The sequence below is a fragment of the Sphaerodactylus townsendi genome, linkage group LG02 (assembly GCF_021028975.2).
Source record: "Sphaerodactylus townsendi isolate TG3544 linkage group LG02, MPM_Stown_v2.3, whole genome shotgun sequence".
NCBI lineage: Eukaryota > Metazoa > Chordata > Lepidosauria > Squamata > Sphaerodactylidae > Sphaerodactylus > Sphaerodactylus townsendi.
Window position 1 is genome coordinate 129,007,855 of NC_059426.1, and position 23,221 is coordinate 129,031,075.

At 39.8% G+C, this 23,221-nt stretch overlaps 1 protein-coding gene across 1 annotated transcript; it reads right to left on the bottom strand.

The window, feature by feature from the left end:
- Nucleotides 1–1,135: 1,135 nt before the first annotated feature.
- On the bottom strand, nucleotides 1,136–20,572 carry SCG5 (secretogranin V). The gene is made up of 6 exons (XM_048484289.1): nucleotides 20,334–20,572; nucleotides 18,206–18,445; nucleotides 11,492–11,641; nucleotides 8,213–8,325; nucleotides 5,801–5,854; nucleotides 1,136–1,874 (listed from the first exon to the last, which is right to left on the bottom strand). Exons 2-6 carry the CDS (start codon nucleotides 18,417–18,419, stop codon nucleotides 1,779–1,781), a joined length of 627 nt encoding a protein of 208 aa, XP_048340246.1. The 5' UTR covers nucleotides 18,420–18,445; nucleotides 20,334–20,572; the 3' UTR covers nucleotides 1,136–1,778.
- Nucleotides 20,573–23,221: the final 2,649 nt, after the last annotated feature.

Below are 23,221 nucleotides of genomic sequence, written 5' to 3' on the forward strand. Positions count from 1 at the left end.
TATTTAGAACAATTACTCAGAAGGTGTCAAGCAAATGAACATAAGAACTAACCTGCTGGATCAGACCAGAGTCCATCTAGTCCAGCACTCTGCTACTCGCAGTGGCCCACCAGGTGCCTTTGGGAGCTCACATGCAAGAGGTGAAAGCAATGGCCTTCTGCTGCTGCTGCTGCTGAGCACCTGGTCTGCTAAGGCAAATGCCTGTGTTGGCACAAATGCCTGTGTTGGCACAATTCTGGAGGCATTGTAAAGCCTTTTTATTTAAAGAACATGTTGAAAATAAGTTGTGAACAGGAAATAGTGCTGCACAGTTATGTACGTGTTGTATAGCTAGATCTAAGGATCTTCTTACTGTCATTTATTGTGGTTTTAATATGCTTTGTGCAGAAAGGTATATTACTGCCTCTGTACACTGCCCTGAGCTATGTTTGATGATGAAAAATGTGAGGTATAAATATTTTTTAAAACTGGAAGATTTTTTATGCATTTAGCTTTTTAAATTAAGCATTGTATCACTGTGCTACTTCTGCTGTGAATATTGCTTATGCTTTTAAAAAATCCTTCCCGTCTTGGCCAGAGTTTCCAAATATTTATGGAAAATTGTATTGCTTAACTAATACCAGTTGGGTTCTCCTTTATGTATATAGTGATGCCTACAAAGTTTGCAGATTGGTTTTTTCCCCCTAGCAACAAACAAAAGAGGTGGTGATTTGATCATAACTCTGTAGATCCCCTGGCAATTTGAAACCAAATATTGCTGGCTAACCCATAGAAAGAGGCCTTGCTGATTTTGAACGCTTGTATAATGTCTGGCCTATTTAAATACTTTGAGAAATATTAAAGTATATATGTCTATCTACATCTATGCAAAATCAAGCCAATTCCCTGCATTCTGGTTCTATAACGGGGTGTTAGTAGGACAAGTCTGAAAAGGGCACTCTATGTTGAAATTTAGGTTCACTAGGTAGGGATTCCAGTGTCCTGCCATAACATGATCTTTTAAGTAAGCAATGTGCACCAAAATGGAGCTGAGGTTTTTTTAATTCGAAGGGTCAGGATCAGTAGGTTAGTTAGTTAAAATACCATAAAATGTAAATATCATACAAAAATATAAAGTGAATTTTTTTCACATAACTTTTTTAGAGTTTTAATGCTTTTTATTCCCAACCACTATTTTGAATAAGGGTGTCAATTCTGAGAGCAGATAAAAACAGTAACCAATGCTTTACTCTGTAGACTCCATTCACAGCTTTCAAGTTTTAAAGTCTGACATAGTAACTATTACAAGCTGTTTTCTCAAAAATCTTCTAAAACACATTTACATCTCCATGCAAATACTGAAGATTGCTTTCAGTGTTTATTAAAATAAACAACAAGAATCTAGACATCTATGGTGGGTTGGGCTATTACCTGTGAACAGAATTTGATAAGAAACTATTGTTCTCAAACATCAAACATTACATCATGTAAATAAGCACAATGACTAAAAATGTTAAAATCATGTTCTCTTTACATGCTTCTTCTTAAAGCCATTAAACTCGCATTGGATATTAAAATGATTAATTTTAAAGCTTGTCCTGGGACTAAAGCAAAAACAACAACAGGGAATTATTGCCATAACATAACAGAAAGCAGAACTGGGTTTTCATTTATTCAGAAAACAGAAGTATTAAATGCAGTTGCTTTTTAGTGGTAATTATGTAAGTAATAAACATGCAGCAGCTAAATAAGAATTTGAAGCAGTAATTATATAGAAGAACAATTTGCAGTCTCAGTGTTTACTCGGTCTCTTTGTCTTCATCTGAAAAATGTGGAACAGATTTTTTTGCTACAACATTGTCCAGTCTCTGTCCTTGAAGGTATGGATTCACACTCTGAAAAAAAATTTTGGGAAAATATTAGGAATAAACAAGGATAGTCCAGGGAAACGAAACTAAAATAAATAGCCACTATCCTTAAATTTAGCAAGTCCAGCATTGTTAGTATTTGTACATTTCATAACAAAAAAAATCCCACTTTCACATAGTTCAAGAAATAAACTTAGCCACCACTTGAAGTGGAAAAAACACAATACAATTAAGGCCAACCATGGCCCATATTTCACACATCAGAACTCAACAAGATTTTATAGAAGGATCAGAAGGCTCTATGGAACAACCTTCTCTTACGTGTCAGATTAAATAGCAGTATTGCAAACTGTTATATGTCATTAAACCAGAAACAAATTAAGATTCAGTACTCTAATAGCACATTAATAAATGAAGTATACATTTGCCACTTTACAAACATAGTTCCCAATATATAACCTCATCAAGTGTGTCTGTACAAAATAACCTTTTGAATTCTTTTAAATGTCAGGCTGGATCAAAATTGCTGCCAGCTGAGTAAAGATGGGTGAACAGGATGTTCCTGCCTTCTATGGTCCACCAACAGTGCAATCTTAAGGTGAGGGGTGAATGTGCTCAGGAAGCTATCTAACCTTTATGCTGGTATATCTTCGAGATACTGGTGGAAAGACCAGTTATGTCCTGATGGATGGCCACCCTGCTCAGGGGGAAGGGACCCAGGCAGTTGCCATCTAACAGCTACACTGTCCTGATGTGCTGCCTGTATTGCCAAACATGCTGCCTTCTCTGCCATTGCAGTGCCATCAAAACATACAGGGCTAGTGATTGGTGCACCTTAGCAGAGGTGGGAGAGGCAGAAGGGAGCACCGTGTGCAAGTGGTGGGAAGCCTTCTTAAGGGGTCACTAGTGCATGGAAGGGATTGCAGGGTCTGTGATGGCAGCTGCTGAGCACCTGGAGGGGCTGCTTGCTGTCACTAGAGACATCAGGAATGGGCAGGTGCACCTTGACAGGATGCTGGGGGATTGTTGGCACTACGGGCCCCTAAATGGGCTGGGGTTGGCCCAGAGCTCCTTCAGCAGTGAGTCTGGTTTGATGGTAGATGTGGTCACTGGTGAGCAGAGGACACCTACAACTGCATACACTCTTCTCAACATTGCCCCATGCCATTTTCAAGGCACCCTTTGCACCATGTGGACCACAGGCCTGCTTGGGATCTTTGTGGGAGGGAGATTGCTGATGGCATTGCCAACTTCACCAGCTGCCCAGGAACGTGTGACAAAGCTCAGTCCTTTCAAAGGGGTGAAGATGTGTTCCACAGATATTGAGTCAAAATCTCCAGCCATGTTCCTTCCTGCTCTTTCCTGCCCTTTGGGCTAAGATGAGCACAGGCTATGATAAGCACTCTCAGCTTTGAAGATGCAATTGGTTCTGCCTACTCTGTCCATCATGGCCCAGCCACCACAACACAACAGCTGGTTGAAAAGTAGAAGGCTATCAGTATTGCTACGGTAATCAAATAATATCTTTTTAAAAATCAGGTTCTGTATTGAAATCTTTCCCACATCAGAGCCTATCATAGCTCATTATTCATACAGTGCAGTCCTAAGCACAGTTACATCCTTTAAGCCAGTGGTGGGATTCAGCAGGTTTGCACTACTTCGGCAGAACCTGTTGTTAAAATTGTGCTTGTAAACAAGCAGTTGTTAAATTATTTGAATCCCACCACCAGAGCCGGTTGTTAAATTATTTGAATCCCACCACTGCTTTAAGACCATTAACTTCAATGGAGTGAGAAGGATATAACTAGAGATGCCACACCCCAAGTGGGGCCTGGAGATTTTTCAGAATTATGACTGGAAAATATGGTTGCTTTGGAGGGTGGACTCTGTAGCATGAATATACCTCTGAAGACCATTTCTTTCCCAAATTCCACATTCACCAGGCTTCTCCCTTGAATTTCCAGAAATTTCCCAGTCTGAAGCTAGCCATCCTAGTTATAACTCTGTTTAGGGCTACACTGAACATATCTGTAAACATGAACAATGTGCATACAACGGGGGTAGAAAGTGCTTGCCTAGTCTGCAACAAATAGTGTGCACAGTAATATCCCATGGTAATCTATTTCATGATCAGAAACAATACTTTTCAAACATTCCCATTATGGGAATAGATCAGTGATGGCGAACCTTTTCGAGACCAAAGGCCCAAATTGCAACCCCAAAACCCACTTATTTATCGCAAAGTGCCAACACGGCAATTTAACCTGAATACTGAGGTTTTAGTTTAGAAAAACAGTTGGCTCCGAGACGTGCGTTACTCAGGAGTAAGCTTGCTGGTAGTCGGTGGCTTTGCTTTGAAGCAACCATGCAACTCTTCCAACGGGTGAATCACGACCCTAGGAGGGTTTACTCAGAAGCAAGCCCCATTGCCAGCAACTGAGCTTACTCCCAGGTAAAGGACTGCGCTTTAGTTCTTCGCATGAAAATCAGTGAGGTTTAACAGCTTAACAGGGTTACTTATACTGCTTCCCCAAAACTAGGTCTTAGGTTTAATGCTAATAATCGAGCCCAGCAGCCCAGGCCAGCCTAGATGACAAACTCTGTTTGCACTTGCCCACAGAGAGGGCTCTGAGTGCCACCTCTGGCACCCGTGCCATAGGTTTGCCACCACTGGAATAGATCCTATGCTCACATGCAGCAATGGCCTTGCAGTAGTTAAAATATAGTAACTAAATGCCTATTTGCTGCCAGTTCATGATATCTCCAATCCTCCTGCTTAATAAGGCTGACTCATCTTGGCCTGGCACGGGAAAAAAGATTTATTAACATCTGGTTTGTAGACATTAGTTCTTATTCCCCTTCTATCTTCCATAATTGCAATAATTATTCAACCACGATCTGTTCAATGGATGGGCCAGACTTAATTAGTTCCCTTCTCTGAGATGACAATATTAATAAAATATACCGGTAGTTAAGGAAGCATAATGAGTGACAGACAGCTATTGGTGGAATATCTGTAAAGACAATGTTTGTGTTGGTACATATGTGAATATGAAAGAATATGAATGTGCTTTTGCTAACACTGTAATTCAGAAGTCTCAGTCTCTATGCCTTTTAGTTGGCTGCTGTGTGAAACAGGATACAGGGCTAGATGGTCTGATCCATCAGGCCTCTTATTGGATGTGTCAGCAAGTAGACTAGCACCACAGCCAGTTGTGGGATACAGCCTATTCACACCTATTTGGTAGTAGTCTAGTTCAGAGAATGGTTGTTATCCCACCACAGAGTCCTTTCGGAACCGGTTGTTAAATTATTTGAATCCTACCACTGACCACAGCCACACTCAAAATGGCCACTACTCTTCATGTGCCAACTGCATACTGGTGATTCATCAGCCTACTGGCATTCGGTAGAAAATGTTGATAGACAGATGTTACCCAAACCACTTAAATGGTATATGAATATGAAATTTCTGTAGCATTCAAAGCTAAGGCTAGCGCAATGTTGGTTAAAGCAATCTTCAGATGGCACACATTTCACATTGGATTAAAATGTAACTAGTTACAGTACAGATTAATAGAATTTAGAATTGTAATTTCCACATTCGTGTACTGTGAGTAAAATGTTAAGCATCTGGAGAGCCGCAGGTTGCAGACCCCTGCTCTAGACTCTGAAAATAAGTATTTTTGGGTATAACAGTGAAGTGAGCCTTTAATTTTCATTTAATTTTAAAAATGTGCCTCAGGTATCTGAACACTGGGAAATAGAACAAAGAAACTTTTGCAAAAAGTGCATTGCTTATCATAAACATTCTCTTGAAGCAAAGTGTAAGTCTAGGTTTTAATACAGATGTACTAGTTAGAGTAATTTTAACAATGTGATTTTACTTTGCATTCTTGACTGATCCTGCACTAAGACATTGAAATGAAAACAAGTTGTGTTATGAAAATTACCCTTTTCTTTCTTTTCGGTCCACCCTTCATTTTCTCAAATAGTAAATTCTTATTCTGAAAAAAAGAAAGAAAGAAATACAAGTATGGATCAAATTTTCTAACTCTTCCGTTCAAGCAAGACTGTGCCATCTAAATATTAGCATATGAAGATTCTGGAAAGAAGTTTAGAAGAGAATGTCATGTTGTCGGAAAGATAAACCACAAGAAAACATTTGAATTACTGCAGCTCTTAATAAAATATTTTGCTATTCTTCTGGGATTCTCCGTGTCATCAACCATTATAAGAACAGGAATATTTAATGATTTTTAAGTTGCACGATGGTTTTAATCTTAACAGTCTTAGCAAGAGAAAAGTCAAGAGTGGAAAAAGAGCTCAATGGTAGAGCATATGTTTTTCTTGCATAATATCCCAGGTTCCATGTCTGGCTAACAAGATCATGGAGAGTGTCACCAGAGACGACATTATGGGGACAGATAGATCAAGGTCTGACTCTATATAAAGCAGCCTCACGTATCACATTAAAACATCAAGCAAGACTAGAATTTCCTGTGTGAAGAAACCTTTCTTATGATGGATTTTGATTCTTTGTGTACTTATTTCCAGTGTTTTGAAACAATTCTTCCTACCTCATTTGTTCCCCTATTGATTTCTGTATTTCATTCAAGCTGGTAAATATAGTCAATGTAAAGAAATTCTGTTCCCAGTTTTTTCAATGCCTCCCTCTTCCGTCATTTAAATAGCTCCCTCATAAAACTTCATTTTTGAAATAAAACTGTTTGGTCCATAATGTTTTAAATAGAGTGAACCTTTCAAAAACTGCCAAAAATTGCTTTGGCAGACAGAAGAGTTGTACAAAACCGAAACAGAGAGAGAGACACAGAGACAGAGATAACTATGACCACAGCCTTTTAAATGTTTCCACATACTGCTATATTTCATAGACACTGTGAGCTCAAATAAGGTCTGGAACATCAGACACATGCTTAACAGATTTTATTTCAATTGAGATTACACTGCGGGACAAAAAAAGAGTTACGAAAATAGACAAGAGGAACTATATTTTAAGAGAAATTATATGATATGAAGTTAAACACTATACAGTGAAAATTTTATGAACTGGGTATCCGTTCTATCAAGAAGTAGTGTAAAAAAAATGAACAAAGCATTTGTTTCCAAATTGAAACCTTGATTTCTGGGGAATGAATGTTTTAGAAGGCTAAAATGATCTATGCCAAGTGCTATCTGCTTAGTACTTCTTATGTTAAAATTTAAATCTCAAGTTCACATGACATATCTGTTGACTGGACTCAGCTATTTCAGCTGAGCCGAGAGACAGTAGAAGGAAGGTGAAATTTAGCTAAGGATAGACATTCCTGACTACAGCTATCTGTGCACATTTATACGTGGGAAAGCTTCTGTTTAACACTAAAAATACAGAAGTATAGATGTTTTCCTCCCAGAAGCAGACCATTACTTACAATTTCTCTGAACATACTGTTTTACCCAAGCACCGTCTTTAAAAGAAAAGATTGTAGACTTCATTTTTAAAAGCTGCCCTACTATAGAAGCTTAAAGGGTTGCAACAATCAACAACGATTACATTTTGTTTTGTCTGAAGGTATTTTGAGACCATAACTAATGTTAATATACTAAGCAGTGGTGTGCAGATAAAGTTATGAAATCTGATATAGGAATTTATTCATGCAACAATGGTAAATCTCAAACTACAGCAAATTCCACAAGTCCTGCAAGTAGAAAGTACACTTTTGTTGAAATAATTAACATCCTTTGTTCCCATATGCAACCTGGCACAAGGTATTTTGTTGCCAAAGCAAGGTACACCACACATAAATTCATAAAAAGCACAACAAGAGTTCATAAAAACAAGCAACAGTTTCCCGGTATATATGTACGAAATATATGATATTTATTCAGTCACTGAAAAAGATCATAACTCCATGGATGAATTAAGCTAAGTCGGATCACTTGCAATCAAGGAACCACTATCTTATGACGGCAGCAAGAAAAAAGAACTGCCGAGTAAATATATCTATCAGTATTCTAGAATGGATAGCTATTAGGCAGTCATGAAATTATCCAAAAATATTTTTTTATAAGCTGTCAGTGCTGCTTTTCTGAAATAATAATTTTGCACATACAGATGGTAGAATGAATCAGCAGCTTTGACGGCTCTCTGTTATCTATATCCAAATCCACATTATGCTTGACAAAGTGGTTTCAGTAAATCAGCCCATCAGAAGTTTGCAAGTTTCTTTCGGAATCAAAGTCTTCTACGAGAAAGAGCCTGTTAAAGTTTATTGACCTAGAAAACTTTCCTTGGTAGCACGGTAATATCACATTCAATTGACAATGATTATTGAAAAATCTACAGAGCAAAGAGAGTTACACACCCATTTGCCCATGCTGGGATAGTCATGTTCTGGATCAAACAGGTGTTGGTGAAGTTGGTATTCTTTGCTGAATTGAGCTGTGTCTGGTGTGTTTTCAAGGCATCCGTCACCAACTGCAAAAACATTGACAGAAATGTGAGTTCCACTACAACTTGTAATAAATAACCAAGAACTTCTCATCAAGAACCCATGCAATGAATTTTATCACCAAGGATGGGACATTAGCATAACATTTTTTTTCTGGAAAACTCTCTTGGTATACTTTTTCACAATGTCAATATCTTAAAATAAGTTAAATTAATCTCTTCCAGTAAGGTGATAGATTAATTTGCAGCTGGAATAAACTGTCATTCATAAATTTACCCAGAAATTGTATTTGTAGCCACACACACAGCACCTTTAAAACTACTATTTTGTAGTTGCTTGTCATTTAAAACGTCGGTTCATAATCCTTGTTTGGTTGCAAAAGCATAAGATAAGACAATTTTTTTCCATGGCTTTGCTTGAAAATAACCAAGTAAAAAAAATCAAAGGAAAGTTTCAAAATGAATTGTAATGGGAGAGTTTTGTTTATACTCATGAAGTTTATCTCCTTGGTAACAATGGGACAATAACTCTAATTGGTCAGTGAATAATATCTTTATAATAATTATTGGATGGAAGTGGAATCTCACTAGTATTTTTTTTATATTCCCTTGATTGTTATTCAACACAGGTATGACTTGATCTATTCTTCTTCCCGCAAGCTTGTTAATCAATAAGACGGATCATTTCATTGATACTGCAACACCATAGTATTTCTAAGTGAGTTTCATGATTTGTGAGCTGCTGGCTTATAGCTTTCAAATATTTGAATCCATCAACTCCTACAAGGTGTTACAAAATGGAAAAGTCTTGTGGCCCATCCCTGAAAAGAAGCACAGACCCAAGACTCATCCTGGTTTTCCCCTGTGGAATCACAGTGGGTGGGAACAGAGGTGATACAGCTTTTCAATGGCTCACTATCAATGGTGTAGGCAACAGCAAGTGCAGCTATGCAGACTCCCTGCTGCCTCTTCCCCTGGTCAATCAGGTGTGGGCTGGAATGGACAGAGGGTGGGTCCTGACTTGTGGACCTTACAGAAGAACTTTCCCTCAGGTCCACTTGGCCTGAGACAAAAGGGGCCCTGCTGGGCCATCTGACCACTCAGCCTCATCGCTTCAGGCAAACCTTTATAAACCACCCCTTCTAATAATATTTTAGGAAAGGGGAGAGTCTTCAGCATAGCAGTAAGGGCCCACTGGTAAGTGCCAAAATGACTGAATCCAGCCAGAACATATTTTGGAAGTAACTGCGGTACTAATGACATGCTTTGGAAGTAACAGCAAAGAAAGGCTTGTGTTTCAGTAAGCCAGTCCACAAACCTCAGTGAGGAAATTCTCTAATAAGTTTAACATGTAATATATTTTATAGTATCTGCTTAGGCACAGACTGTAGTTAATATTTAAATCTCTGAAACCACTACATTTAGATACTAGTAAGATATGATCTCCATTGAGAATATATCCATGAAAGAGAGTAGCTTTACACAGACAGCAGCAGTTTCTAAGGAATGCTCTCAATTTTCATATCTGGATACATCATCTTAGTTGAACCACCACTACCATTTTTTGCTGTATTTTTAAATCAAGGACAAAGAAAAGAGGCCGGAAACCTTCTTTCTTAAATAGAATAAATTCCACTGGAGTCATGATTTCAATCTTGATGTCTTAACCACTAACAGAGTCTATTGGAGTAAACAAACAGGAGAATAAGCATTAGAACAGAATGAGAGAGGTCCAAGTTTATAGTCAGAATTTTAAAAAACCAAGTTATTGAAAAGAAAATTTAGATGCTATTTCTAAGGGAAGAGACTGCACAACATTAATCTACTGTCATGCATACCACAAGGAACTTCTGCTTGTATCTTAGATGACATGGACTGGAACCAGGAAAGGATATCTCATGGAATCTAAGAAATGGCTCCAAAAACACCACAAACAGACCTATTCTCATAGCCTCTACCTGTCTACTGCAGCTCCTGTACCAACTGAAAAACTACTCCTGAGAGTTGCGAGACTCTAGGAAACACTATGGGATGTAGCACAGACAGATCAGCCCGAGAAAGGAAACCCACTGAGATCACAGACACCCCTCTCCTGCATGAGCAGCATTACTATTTGCTCAGGCAGTGGTCTTCAAATCCAACTCAGTGGCTCTAATTTTGTCAGACCAACATGATGATCAGCATCTGAATTCAGTATTTGTCAGGAATGCAAACAAAAACCATGTATGAAAAGAGAAAAGATATACTTAGGTAATGTTTTGGGAAATATCAATACCCAGGTAGTACTCACGAATTTCCAGTGACTATGGCTATATTGTCTCACACAACTCTTATCATTCCTCATCCCCACATGATCTCCAATTAGGATTTGTCAACAGCCATGTGGGGCCAGATCTCTCTGAATTAAAAAGGTGGACTTTGTGGCCTTATACCCAGTTTCTCCCTTCCTCAAACCTAGAGCCGTAGCGAGAGGGGACTGCACCTGGGCATGCATGCGTCCCTGCCATGCCCCAGCCCGCCCTGGCCACGCCTCCACACCAGCACACACACGGTGATTCACCCACAAACCATCCCCTTGGCGCTACGCCACTGCTCAAATCCCTTCCTTCCCACACTCCACCCAAATATCCAGGAATTTCCCAACCCAGAGTTGTCAACCCTATCTATAATATGTATAACCTTTTCTACTTCTGTATCTCTCTTTGCAAAAAGTAAAAGATAACATTTTTTTAAACCTTGATCTTGGAAGGAGAATGAATTGTGAAAAATACGGGAGAGCATATATTTGTTTATTTTGATTGGAATACTTAGGTTATCCTTGTGTAGAATTTAAATTTATTTTGAATGCAAAGGTACATAAAATCCTCCAACTTCAAATCAATAGAATTTTAAAAGTACTCTTTTAGAACGGTCGGATCCCAAAGACAGGAATGAGGTGAATACTCCGGATGCCAAACAACAGCAAGGATGCCCCCGAAACACCTGGAGAACATTCAATCAAGATCTGAAGGAACTGAATATTGCATGGAAAGAGGCTGAAACTCTCGCCCAAGACTGGAAATGCTGGAGAGCACTTTTTGCCCAACACGCTACTTAGCATAATGGATTTGATGATGATGATGATGATGATGATGATGAAGAAGAAGAAGAATTCTGAAAAATATGAGCTTGTACTGCAAATCTTGCTATTTACCTGTTTTTCCAACTGGACAAGGATTTGGAGGATCAGGATATCCCTGATCTTCACTGAAATCCTTAGGTATATTGTCACCAGTTAATTCAGCAACAATGTTTGGTATATTTCCATATGGGCCCAGGTGCTGCAAACCTTCATGTGCACCACCTAACAAAGACAAAAGCATACATATGATTTTGCAAGTCAAGATCTCAGTTTATTTTTGCACCAACAGTACTAGGAAATACCATTAAAGCTGCAATTTCAAGAATAATTTCCTGGGAATAAGCCTAAATGCACAAAATAGGTCTGACATCTGAGCAGACCTGCTTAGGATTGCTCCCAACATTTCCCTCTTTTTCCCTTCAAAACCATTCTGCAATCACTTCTCAAACACTTCCTACCTTACTGTTCTACTTGAACTGCTATACTTGAACTTCAATAAGGTTTCAAAAACAACACAGTCAGTGGTGGGATTAAAATAATTTAACAACCGGTTCTGGTGGTGGGAATTCAAATAATTTAATAACTGATTGTTTACAAGCACCATTTTAACAACCGGTTCTGCCGAAGTGGTGTGAACCTGCTGAATCCCACCACTGAACACAGTCCCAGAAAAAGAGGGTCTACAAAGTCAAAACAAATGAGTAATGTGTCTGTGCAAAGAAGATACTTGCCATTTTTTCTTAACCTTGATGGGTTCCAACAACTGCAATGATACATGGTTACAACAACGAGAACTTCAATAAAGTAAGTAATAAGAAAACTTCATCTTAAAAGGGATAGGAAATAGTAACTCTGCTCCAAACATCAATGTTTAACTAGGCCTTTTGTGCTACTAATTAAGTAGTAAGAGCTGAATGGTTACAAGTCCTTCTTCCTTGGGGTTTGCTGACTGTCAATATTAAACTATTTTTACTTTGAGCTTCAATCTGACAGCAAGCCTCCAAATCCTCTTCTCCAGCTTCGACAATCTTCCCTGGTACCCTTCCAGCCCTCGTAAGCCTAGGTTGCCTGTGAGCAGGAGTCTTCCCACCCTCTGTCCTCTTGGAGCAAAACTGAATAGGAAAGAGCTGTGCCACAGCATGTCACAGTGAAAAAAGCAGACATTACATCAGTGCATTGATTTGATGCTTTAGGATTTCCCCAAGATTCTGTAGCAAAACATAGTGTTTGGGGTGGGGGTGGGGATCCATCGTAATGACATCATGACATCACTTCCAGTCATTTGCTTGAAGTAAAAATTTGGTTCTGCACAACTCCAACTTTCCCACCCCACCCATTTTCACCCCTGCCAAGTGTCAGTGGCTAGCCCTATGCCTTTTCCTAGCAGTAGTTTTCCCTCAGACCTCTCCTTCCTTCCTTCCTTCCTTCCTTCCTTCCTTCCTTCCTTCCTTCCTTCCTTCCTTCCTTCCTTCCTTCCTTCCTTCCTTCCTTCCTTCCTTCCTTCCTTCCTTCCTTCCTTCCTTCCTTCCTTCCTTCCTTCCTTCCTCCCTCCCTCCCTCCCTCCCTCCCTCCCTCCCTCCCTCCGGAAAAGGGCAACTGTTTCTTAGGCCATAGTCAGTTTCACGGCTATTGGAGGTCCTCTTTGAAGGATGCAGTGGGCCCTAAATAGCTGGAATTCTATTAACAGATATTCTTTCTCACCAAGAATACCTGAAAACTCCAGTTCTGCAAGGGAAACTAGGGTCATCTGGCATAAAACTCTCAGCACCTTCATCAAATCATGAAGCAAAAGATTCATTAATGAAAGTTGCAACCGTTGAACTAGTTTGCTATTTTATGATTTAGTAAAGCCCTGGGATGCAGCATAGTAAGCTGCAGTGCTACTGTCAAAGCTCTGCTTGCGATCGAGTTTGATCTGACAGAAGTCATTTTCAGGTAGCAGGCGCCAGGTTGATTCAGACTTCCATCCTCCCGAGGTCAGTAAAATGAGTATCCAGCTTGATTGGGGTAAAGTGTAGATGACTGGGGAAGACAATGGCAATCCACCCCATAAAATGCAGTCTGCCTTGTAAACGTTATGATATGGTTAAAATTTCTGGGGTCAGTAAAGATTTAATTGTTCTGTAATATATTCCCATTTGGTATTTGGCTATGGCTATCCATATTTTCCACTTAGTTTTTTAAAAACTCATCAGCCATTATCAGATCAGCTCCTTTACATTGTACACATCTCTTTGCATCAAAACTCTGCCTACTAAGAAAAAAAGGGACCTCACAGTCTCCATATATAGTTATTTACTGTATGTATATGGTTAAAATTTCAAGTGCCTGCCAAAATTTCCTTGGACTAAATACAAAGCAATATTTTATAGTAATACACATTATTGTTTCCTCCAGTTCAGCTCCCCCCTTCTGCTGCTTCATTTCTCCCAAAAGACATAGTCAATAAACCCCTGATTTTAATGCCTTATTTTTGTACTTTTGAGTGATTTTATAGTGTTTGCAAATTGTATTCTTTATAAACCTTCATGAACTGTTTACCTTGTAAAGGACTGAAGTGGCAGAAACAAAGTACTGACTGGTATATTGAAGACAGTAATTCAAACATGCCATTAATTCTGATATTGTACTTTCGACATTAAGTCTTACTTGGCAGGGCAGTTCCAGAATCAAAATGACACATTATAAACATGGTGCACCGTAAAACCAGGAAAGTTAACAGGAGACTGTTCTCCTGATTACACTGATAACAACAGATAGGAAAGAATACAAAGAAAGGGAAAGTGTAGCAACTATGCAGGCAACTATCATCATGCTGGACTCAGCTTACCCAGCCTCTTGGAGTTTACATAGGCTGCCAAGCAGTGTTCAGGAATTGTAACTAGAACTTTCAACTCTACTAGCACCTTGGCAGGTTCTCTGGAAGGGTGTATTTTAACTTGGCCATTGGGGCTCATGGTGCTTTTCTAGAAGAGTGCTTTCATATTCTTTCCTCCGTTCCCAATCTGGAAGCTTAACCTCTGGACAGTTAACCTCTGTCACATTCCATACTTTCTCAAGAGATATAAAGGCCACTTGAAATGTATGGTATTTGTGTGTAATGTTCATACTGATGTCTATGGCTGAACAGTGAACTATGACATAATTACTGTGATAACATAAGCTCAGATATTATGTGTCTTGATGGCTGGTGATTGGTCTCTTCAAACAAGTTATTCCAGAACCATGTCACTACCAAACCATCCTTCAACCCATTCACTGGAACCCTCGGGCAGGTTTAGAAACCCCTTCTATAGGCTTGTGAGTCTATACAGAACCATCTTTTTTACTGTATTTTGGAAGAACCTGCTGCATAAAGAACAAGGGCACCATGCCTCGTGCCTTTTCTTGCAAGCAAACTGATAAGAGAAGCAGGACAGCATGCAAAGGTCACTGCCTAGTGAAGAGGATTCTCCACAGCTCAGGTTTTTGGCTTGTTTCTCTGTATGGTATACCTCCTGTTACTTGGGCCCCTTCCGCACATGCAGAATAATGCATTTTCAAACCACTTTCACAACTGTTTGCAAGTGGATTTTGCTATTCCGCACAGCTTCAAAGAGCACTGAAAGCAGTTTGAAAGTGCATTATTCTGCATGTGCGGAATGAGCCTTGGATTACATTTCCTGTCCTCAGATCAGAGTCTATTGCCCATGGTCCTGGCCTCAACAGTGATGCAATTAAGACTCTGGTTCTCCTGCTTCCTGCCACATGACTTGTGGTTTATACTCAGTGGGTACCAAGGTCTGGAAGATTCCTGCTCTACAGAATAGACAAGATAGTGTTACTTCCAGCAACTTTGTTGGACTAATTAACTCATTCACTAAAGGAAGTTGAACAACCATCATTTGAAGTTTGGCTGGAAAAAGTAATGGAAAAAATATAACTGAGAATAAAGTTACTCTAGTGGGATGAAAAGTTGAGTAAGCCTGTTGGTATTCTCAGAAACTAATTTCTCAGAATGTGTGAGACAGGATGTATCTGATTTTTTAAAGTTATTTCAGTTTCAAAATGGGCCCTCTATAGCTTAATTGTTAAGCTCTTTCTCAAACAGAAGCTGTTATACTTGAAAACAGATCTTTTAAAATTTCAGAGACAATCCATATAAAATTAATTGCTGAATATGACTTGTATTCCTGAAATTGAAATTTTAGTTACACCTTTTAAGGTATCCATTATTATTCTTAAGTAGTCACTTTGCCCCAATATATCAATTAGAAGTACAAAAAGTACAAAAGTACTAAAACAGTAAAATCAGCTAGTGTCCCCCCAGGCTCTTTCCCACAAAAGACTCCAAAACTACTCATCTGATTGCACCAGTAAGGTATCCAATCCTGAACTGACATGCATTCTGATATTAATGAACTGACTCATACAAAGAATAGAACACAGGATTTCAGGTATAACCCTCCAAATTATGGTCCTGCATTAAGAAGCTCAATCAAAATGCTCAAGAGTTTTTTTAACAGAAGTGCTAGATGAATGCTTGCTATTCTGCACTCAAACACTGTTTTATGGTTCCATATCTCAACAGTTACTCACAGAACATTTATATTTGATTTAAAGTTTTTGATTCACACCATACTGGTGTGGATGATCAAGTGACATCAAGACTGTATTCTGATATCATGCCAGGCTGTAATAAAACTCCAAACCATGTGAAAAGGACAAATGTGGATCGTTTGCCATGCATGTTCCCTTTATTTCTTTCCCTCTGCAACAAAACTCTGATTGAAAGCAAGTTCCCAGTTGCCCATGATATCTGACCACAAGAGCCTGGGCAAACAAAAGTGAGTTTGCCCTCTCAGCTCCAAGCCAGAACTCTAAATGAAGGATGAATCCCAGTCTGCATAGGAGAAAAGTAGTTGCACTTAGTAGTTTGCCCAAGTAGTTGCACTTAGGCATCACAGACAATTGGAGTTCATTTTACTGCAGTTTGCACTGCGAGCAAGGAGGGAGAGGTAAGAGGAACAGTCAGAGCTATTGTGGTGAACGGGAATTCAATTACAGGTTAGTGTGATGTCTCAATGCAGCCGAAGTAAAGCAATGTGAAGAAACAATTCAGGAAGACCTCAGATAATGCAATAATACTTTTTGTTCTTTTAAGGAGTTATAGCAAATATTCAAAGGAAACTTGGCCAGAAGCAAATAAATTGTTGTTAACACAGAACTTTGATTTGTAACACTAATATCTTGGATGATGTTCCATTACACTCTTAAGAATGCATTTGGCTTCTAATTTGCACAGCACCATCTGCTGACTGAACTGTATAAATACTCTTAAACCGATTCCTGGAATGTCAATCCAGCACTCAGCAGCCACCTAATGTCTAAGCAAGGAATGGCAAAGCATTCATTGAGGTCACCTTTTGAAACTTATTTTAATAACAAGGTTTCTGCCCATATAATTCATAATGCCTAAAGCCATACCAGCAGAATCAGGAATGTTGTAGAGCCTCCATGCTAACTATGAGTTTGCCTCAGTTCTGGAACAAGGATTTCCGCTTCTGATGCAAAGAAGGCTTGTTTATTTTACTAAAAGTTTCTCCAGTTGCAAAATTTTCACACTGATTTATTGCAATACCTCTAATGTAGCTTGATTAAGCATCACACAAAGAATTTATCTTACATTTATGTAATACTTGTTACTTTTATTTCCTGCCTTCTTCCCAAGAGGATCAGACCCTTGACAGTCACTGGGGATTACAGCAGGATGGGCCAGTGGTCAGACTGTGTAATGGAGCTGACCTCCATCTGCTTCTGCACTTTGCAGAGGATGCACAGGGGAACATCAAAGGTATTTTTTAAACAACAACATGCTCCTGAATAACATGCCAGCAAAGAACCATGGCTTGCTTGCTTTCTGCATGTATATATATTTACGAAAGCTCCTCCATTCACAGAAAAAAAGGTCCAAATTAACATTTAAACTTATTTTTAACAATTTTGGAAATCATTTGAGGACTTTTTTTATCCTGTATCCATTTTGAATGCTCCATAGGAGAAGATCAAATCTTGAAATTTTGATTGTAAACATTTATAATAGTACATGTGACTGATTTACATACCAGCAGTGCTGGGATAATGTAATGATCGACTCAGCAGATAGAGAACTGGCCATAAAGTTCACCTTGATGACATCTATTACTCTTGGTACTGTCTGAAAATGGTAATCTGTCCTATACATTATATAAGCAAAAATAAGACAGGCTTTGTTAAGCATCCTCTTTGAAAATGGTTACAGTCATACACTAGAATGATTTCTAATTTTGCTCAGCAGGGTTTCCCAAATTCTCGCAAGATGTTCTCATGTGGAATATCACAAGGGTTAGGAAGTTCTGTTTGGCAAGAGCATCTTTGGCACACTATATGAAAAGAAACTGCACTTACCTTCTAAGAAGAATCCTTAGTGATATAACCTTAAAAAACAGAAACACTTGCAAATCAAATTAACAAATGTTATAAGATAAACCACCTAACACTAATTTGCAGAAAATCTTAATTTGTTTTTATTTTTTTCATATAATCTGAATAACTTCGCCATTGCCGATCCCAAGCCCAGATGCAAAAGGAAGAGAGTTGAGCTACACTCACCCAAGACCAGAAATGCTGGAAAGCACTTGTTGCCCAATATGCTACTTAGCATGATGGATTTAATGAAGATGATTTGAATAATCAGCTGAAGAACTATAAAAATAAATTAAAATCTAATTATAATTGTGATAGCAATTCAGAGTGATAAACATTCACCTTCAATGTTCTGTGGACCAACCAGATTCATTGCTTGGTGTGCAGGGTACTCAACACGGGGTCTGGCAATGCCCAGTTGCTCCATAACCCCATGCAGAAGTCTTTGAATATCAGCTTCAGAAACTCTGTCTGGTGTCCTAGGATTGTGACTAGAAGTCAAAGCTAGCCTGATGGCCAGCAGAAGGAACATACTACAAAGCAAGGTGGTGGCCATGATGCTGTCAGGCTATGTCTTGCAACCTGTGCCAACACAACAAAGAAATTGATTAACAAAGGCATGACTTGTCACACCCCTTTTCAGTGGAATTGTCTATGGAAGAGTAAATAGACTGGTACTGCACATGCTCATATCACTATGTGTCTAAATGCACAGAGAAAATGTGACCATCCTGACTTCTCAATGCATCTTTTTCTTACTGTCTTATGTGTTTCTTAGTTTTGTGGTTCTGCAGGTAGCATCTCAGATCAAAAGATGGGCTAAATGCCCTTGTTTTCATATATCCATGACCCCCTTTACAACTTCAGTAAACCTTTCAAGACACTGTTATTTCTATCACATAATTATTTAATATTTCATAATTATTTCTCAGAAAATTAGAGTATAACATTCTCTGCAAAGATTCCAAATAACTTAGAAAAACTGAGCCCCCTTTCACTCATTAATAAAAGTTGGAAAATGTGCTTGTCTGTTGGTGGTAGGGATTCATGGCCACTTCAGGGCTACCTATAGGCACCTATATACCTGTTTGCTGTATGCACAGCTTACAATTAATAAGTACAGGTAAAAAATTGTGTGTTCATCTTTAAACCAGTTATGAGGAATCTTGAGGGAAGAAAGCCTGGTACACACTCTGGGGCCTTTCCCTCCTCAAATTTGTGAGAGGTTAAGAGAGATACACTTTCTCTCCTCCATCAGGTACTCTATAAGAGAATCCAATAGGCTCAATGGGATTGCATGTCACCAAGTTCCACAAACCTCAAAACTCCCATAGGATTCTCAAGATAAATAGGAGTTAATAATTCTGTGATGGGAAAGAAATGGCTGAGTGAAATGACCTGGAATTTGGTTCCAAAACTTTCATGCTGAAATCTGTTCTCTGACCACTGAATTGGACAGACTTTTTATCCATTTACATGATTTCAAGTTCAGGTTTCTTTCTGGGTTTGAAATGCAGAAGGTTTATTGCTTTCCTAATGACATTCTGTGATGCTGGACAGTGCTTCCTATCCATGGATTTGATGTGGGAAGGGCAAAATGATCATGGGTGTCAATCGTGTTTTGGAACCAAAATGATTTCATTTTAAACATGGCTGCAAAGCCAGCTTATTTCATTCAGAGAGGGGGGGGGGGTCTCTGACACAATTCTGCACACATTCTGCTTCATAATGGAGGAAGCAGTTCTGTTTTATGCATGTCAGATGGAATCCTCCAACTGGCTGAAGAGATTAAACAGACAATCTAACAACAGCTGATTGTCACTGCATTTAAACATACACTAACATCCTGTTTACTTCTGAAAATTCTTCCAGCTCATGCACGTTTACTTGGAAGTAAATCCCACTGAATTCCATAAAGCTTACTGTTCTCAGGTAGGGTGTGCAGATTTTCTGAATTTAACTGATAGTGAATACAGCATGCCATGCACATTATTACTATGCACAAAATGACGTTGTGTATGTTTTTGAAGATATCCTACTGATCGGAAGGGAAGTTCGTCTTATTACAATCCCCCCTCCCCTCCCCGCCACCACAACCCAGCAACCTCCCCACCCACCCCGCTCGCTATAACAAAGGCTACAAATAAAGGTCGGCTAGGCCTCCCGTTTGCTTTTCCATCGGGATACTCCTCTGCTTTGAGAGGGGCTGAGAATCCCCGTCCGCCTCTCCTTTAAGGTGTTCACCTGCGAGGCCGACCCTTCCGAAACTGGTCTTTCGACCATCATAAAAGAAAGCGGAGGCGCATAATGGTGCTTTGGCCTTCTCTCTACCTCCGCTCCCCGCAGCCTCAGTCCGTCCCCAAACGAGTCTTCCTGACCCCCCCAGCGCACTCCTGGCTGCTTTCATTCCCCTTCTGCAGCCAAGCTGGACAGTATTTCGAGCTCTCGCCCAAGACTGCGCCCCACTCACCGCCCAGGCCTGCAGAAGCTGCTGCTGCGTGTGCGCCTTCGTTGTGCTTTAGCGCGCACAGGGACTTCCAGCGTCACTTGCTTGGCCAAGCGCTCCGGCTGCCGGTGTGCCGTGCTCATGAATCATGCATTCGTTGCTAGCCGGCGGCGAAGCCCCCCCGCTAAATCCTGCCCTCCCTCCTCTGTCATTTGCAGGTGCATGAACGGTTGCTAGGAGTCCCAAAGGCAGACGCAAGCAAGCCCTCGCAGATGGACATTTCGCTCCCCGTTGCTCGCGCTGGAGACAACCTTCAGCTAATTCCCCCTCGGTATTTTTCATGCAGGGAGGGAATCCTACCTAGCATTAGTTGACTGAAAACTCCTTCATTTGCATCTTCTTGTCTCTCCTGTACAAAGCACTGCATTAAGGTTTGCGGCGAGGTGTTCGGAACTAGGGGATCCAAACTAGGAGAAACCCTGGTTCAAATGGTCACGCAGGTATGAAACGCATAGAAAACCTGTCACTCTTGTCTGCTGTCAAAGACCACTTTAAAATAGAAGAGCCACGTATGTGCTAAACCAGTGGTGCTCAACCTGGGGGTCCAACAACTCTTTCGCAGGGGTCACCAAGACCATCGAAAAATGGTCTTTTAAATATTTTATATATACCAATTTTATGGTTGGGGGTCACCACAACATGAGGAACTGTATTGAAGGGTCGCGGCATTAGGAAGGTTGAGAACCACTGTGCTAAACCATGTTGATTACTACTGTGACCTCCCTGGAGGGAAATCAAGATTAAAATGTCTCTACATCAGGCCAAGAAAAGAGGAAGATCCAAAGATATGATGGATTGTCTCAATGAAGGCAGTCCTAGCCTTTGGTTTGAAACCTGAGCAAGACTGTTCATGATAGGGGATTTGGGAAGTTGTTCACTCAAAGTCACTGTAGGTCCAAAGCAACTTCACAGCACATAACACATACACACATCTACACATTTATAGCCCACTCACCCTCCCCCAAAAGTTAAAATACTCTTTTCTCAAGACAACCCTGGAGGTTGAATTCCTGCTCCAGCATTTCTTTAGCTTTACTGAACTGCAAGTTTTGATACACTATAGTGGAAGTGCCCTTCCTTGTAGATATGACCACCCACTTTGACTGATTTTCCAGTATTATTAATGTGACCATATTTTCATGTGCCCTCAGCCATTTAAAGGTATCAATGTGACCTATGTATTCCTTTTGGCATTCTAGACACCTAATCAACCACTTTTAACATATTTGCTGCTGGAAAGTTCCAATAACCTGCCCTTTCCAGAAGGTCAAACTGCAACTAGATAACAGCTCCACCAACATCTATTGAAATCCACCTGACATTCTATGCAGGATAGACAGAAGGTCTTAGAAATAATAACCCAAAACATCTTTTTTACTTCTTCCTCTTCAAAAAAAGATCAAGGTAAATGAATAGTTCTGGAAATCGCAAGACTACTTTTGTTTGTTTAGGACTTTCCTTTAGACCAACACTGCTAACTTAAACTATTTTCCTGTTTAACCTCATAAGCACTGCAGTTGGTGCAGTCTCTTCCACAAGGCACAGCACTGTCTTGAAATGAGACACTGGTATGAGTTTAGTCTACCACAGTGGTTCTCAACCTTCCTAATGCCGCGACCCTTTAAAACAGTTCCTCATGTTGTGGTGACTCCCAACCCGAACATTTATCCATTTTACAGATGGAGAACACTGATACAGAGAGCCTTAGGCGACCCCTGTGAAAGGGTCGTTCGACCCCCAGGTTGAGAACCACTGGTCTACCAGGCATAATTTGTATTCAGAATGACCCAGTTGAGTTTAAGAAAGGTGAGGCTTGGTTTTGGAAACTTTCCTTCTCATCTATCATTCTGTTACCTTTGTTACTCCTCCAGCTCTTGGCAAATCCAGAAGTGATCTTGTTTATTTTCACAAAGCTCCTAACAGCATAATCTGCTTTGGTCATCTGCAATCTTAACTATAACAAATAAGATTGTAGGATACAATACAAGCCTCAACAAGGGATCTCTTTGGGGTGAATCTCCCTAAGCTCATCATCAGAGTTCAGAATTTCATTCTATTTATTTTCCCCTGGACTAAAACTGATGTCAATCTCATTTATGTTTAATATTTTTTTTATGTATTCCTACAGTATTTCCTAAAACAAAAGTCATTTTCAAAATCAAATTCCTGGCAGGATACATCCCTTCTAATTGGCACACTCTTCTTTCAAAGGGATTGCAAAAGTATTCAAGACCTACAGTAGGTCTTGTAGGGTTTCTCTTAAGTTCTCATTTATCCAGGAATATCTGACTACTGGATCTAGCAGATTTTGTTAGCAACAACCCTCCTAGTACAAAAGTTAATTCTCAATTTTAGCACAAAGTTGTTTTGTTTGTTCTCCAGAATGTTCTGATATTTAAGGGAAACAGCCCAGGTCTGGCATCCCTTCATTGCTTAGCATTCTTCCTGTTTGCATTCAGGAAGTTACACTTCTGTGCTGGCTCCCGGGGTTCCAGCACAAGTCAGCTCTTAAAAGGCCATTTGCTGCTTCAGGTCCTGGCAAAACCTTAGATAGATACAAAGCCATCATTCCCATTTGTTCCCAAATTTAAAAGTCATCATGTACCAATTAGCATCTGAAATAAATACCCTAACCATAAGCTGGTCCTGGTTGGTCTCAGAGAGCAAGGCCTCTCCTTCACTGGAGGGTGCTTGGGAGGCAGTCAGCAGTCCCAGGATGTTCTGGGGGCCCTCCTCTTAGAAAGTGGTTTGCCATTAACCCAAGTCCTCTTTTTCTCCAAACCATTTGTTGTACCATTCACACATACAGAAGCAGAAAATCTCAGTTCAACACTTAAGATCTTACCTCAGTG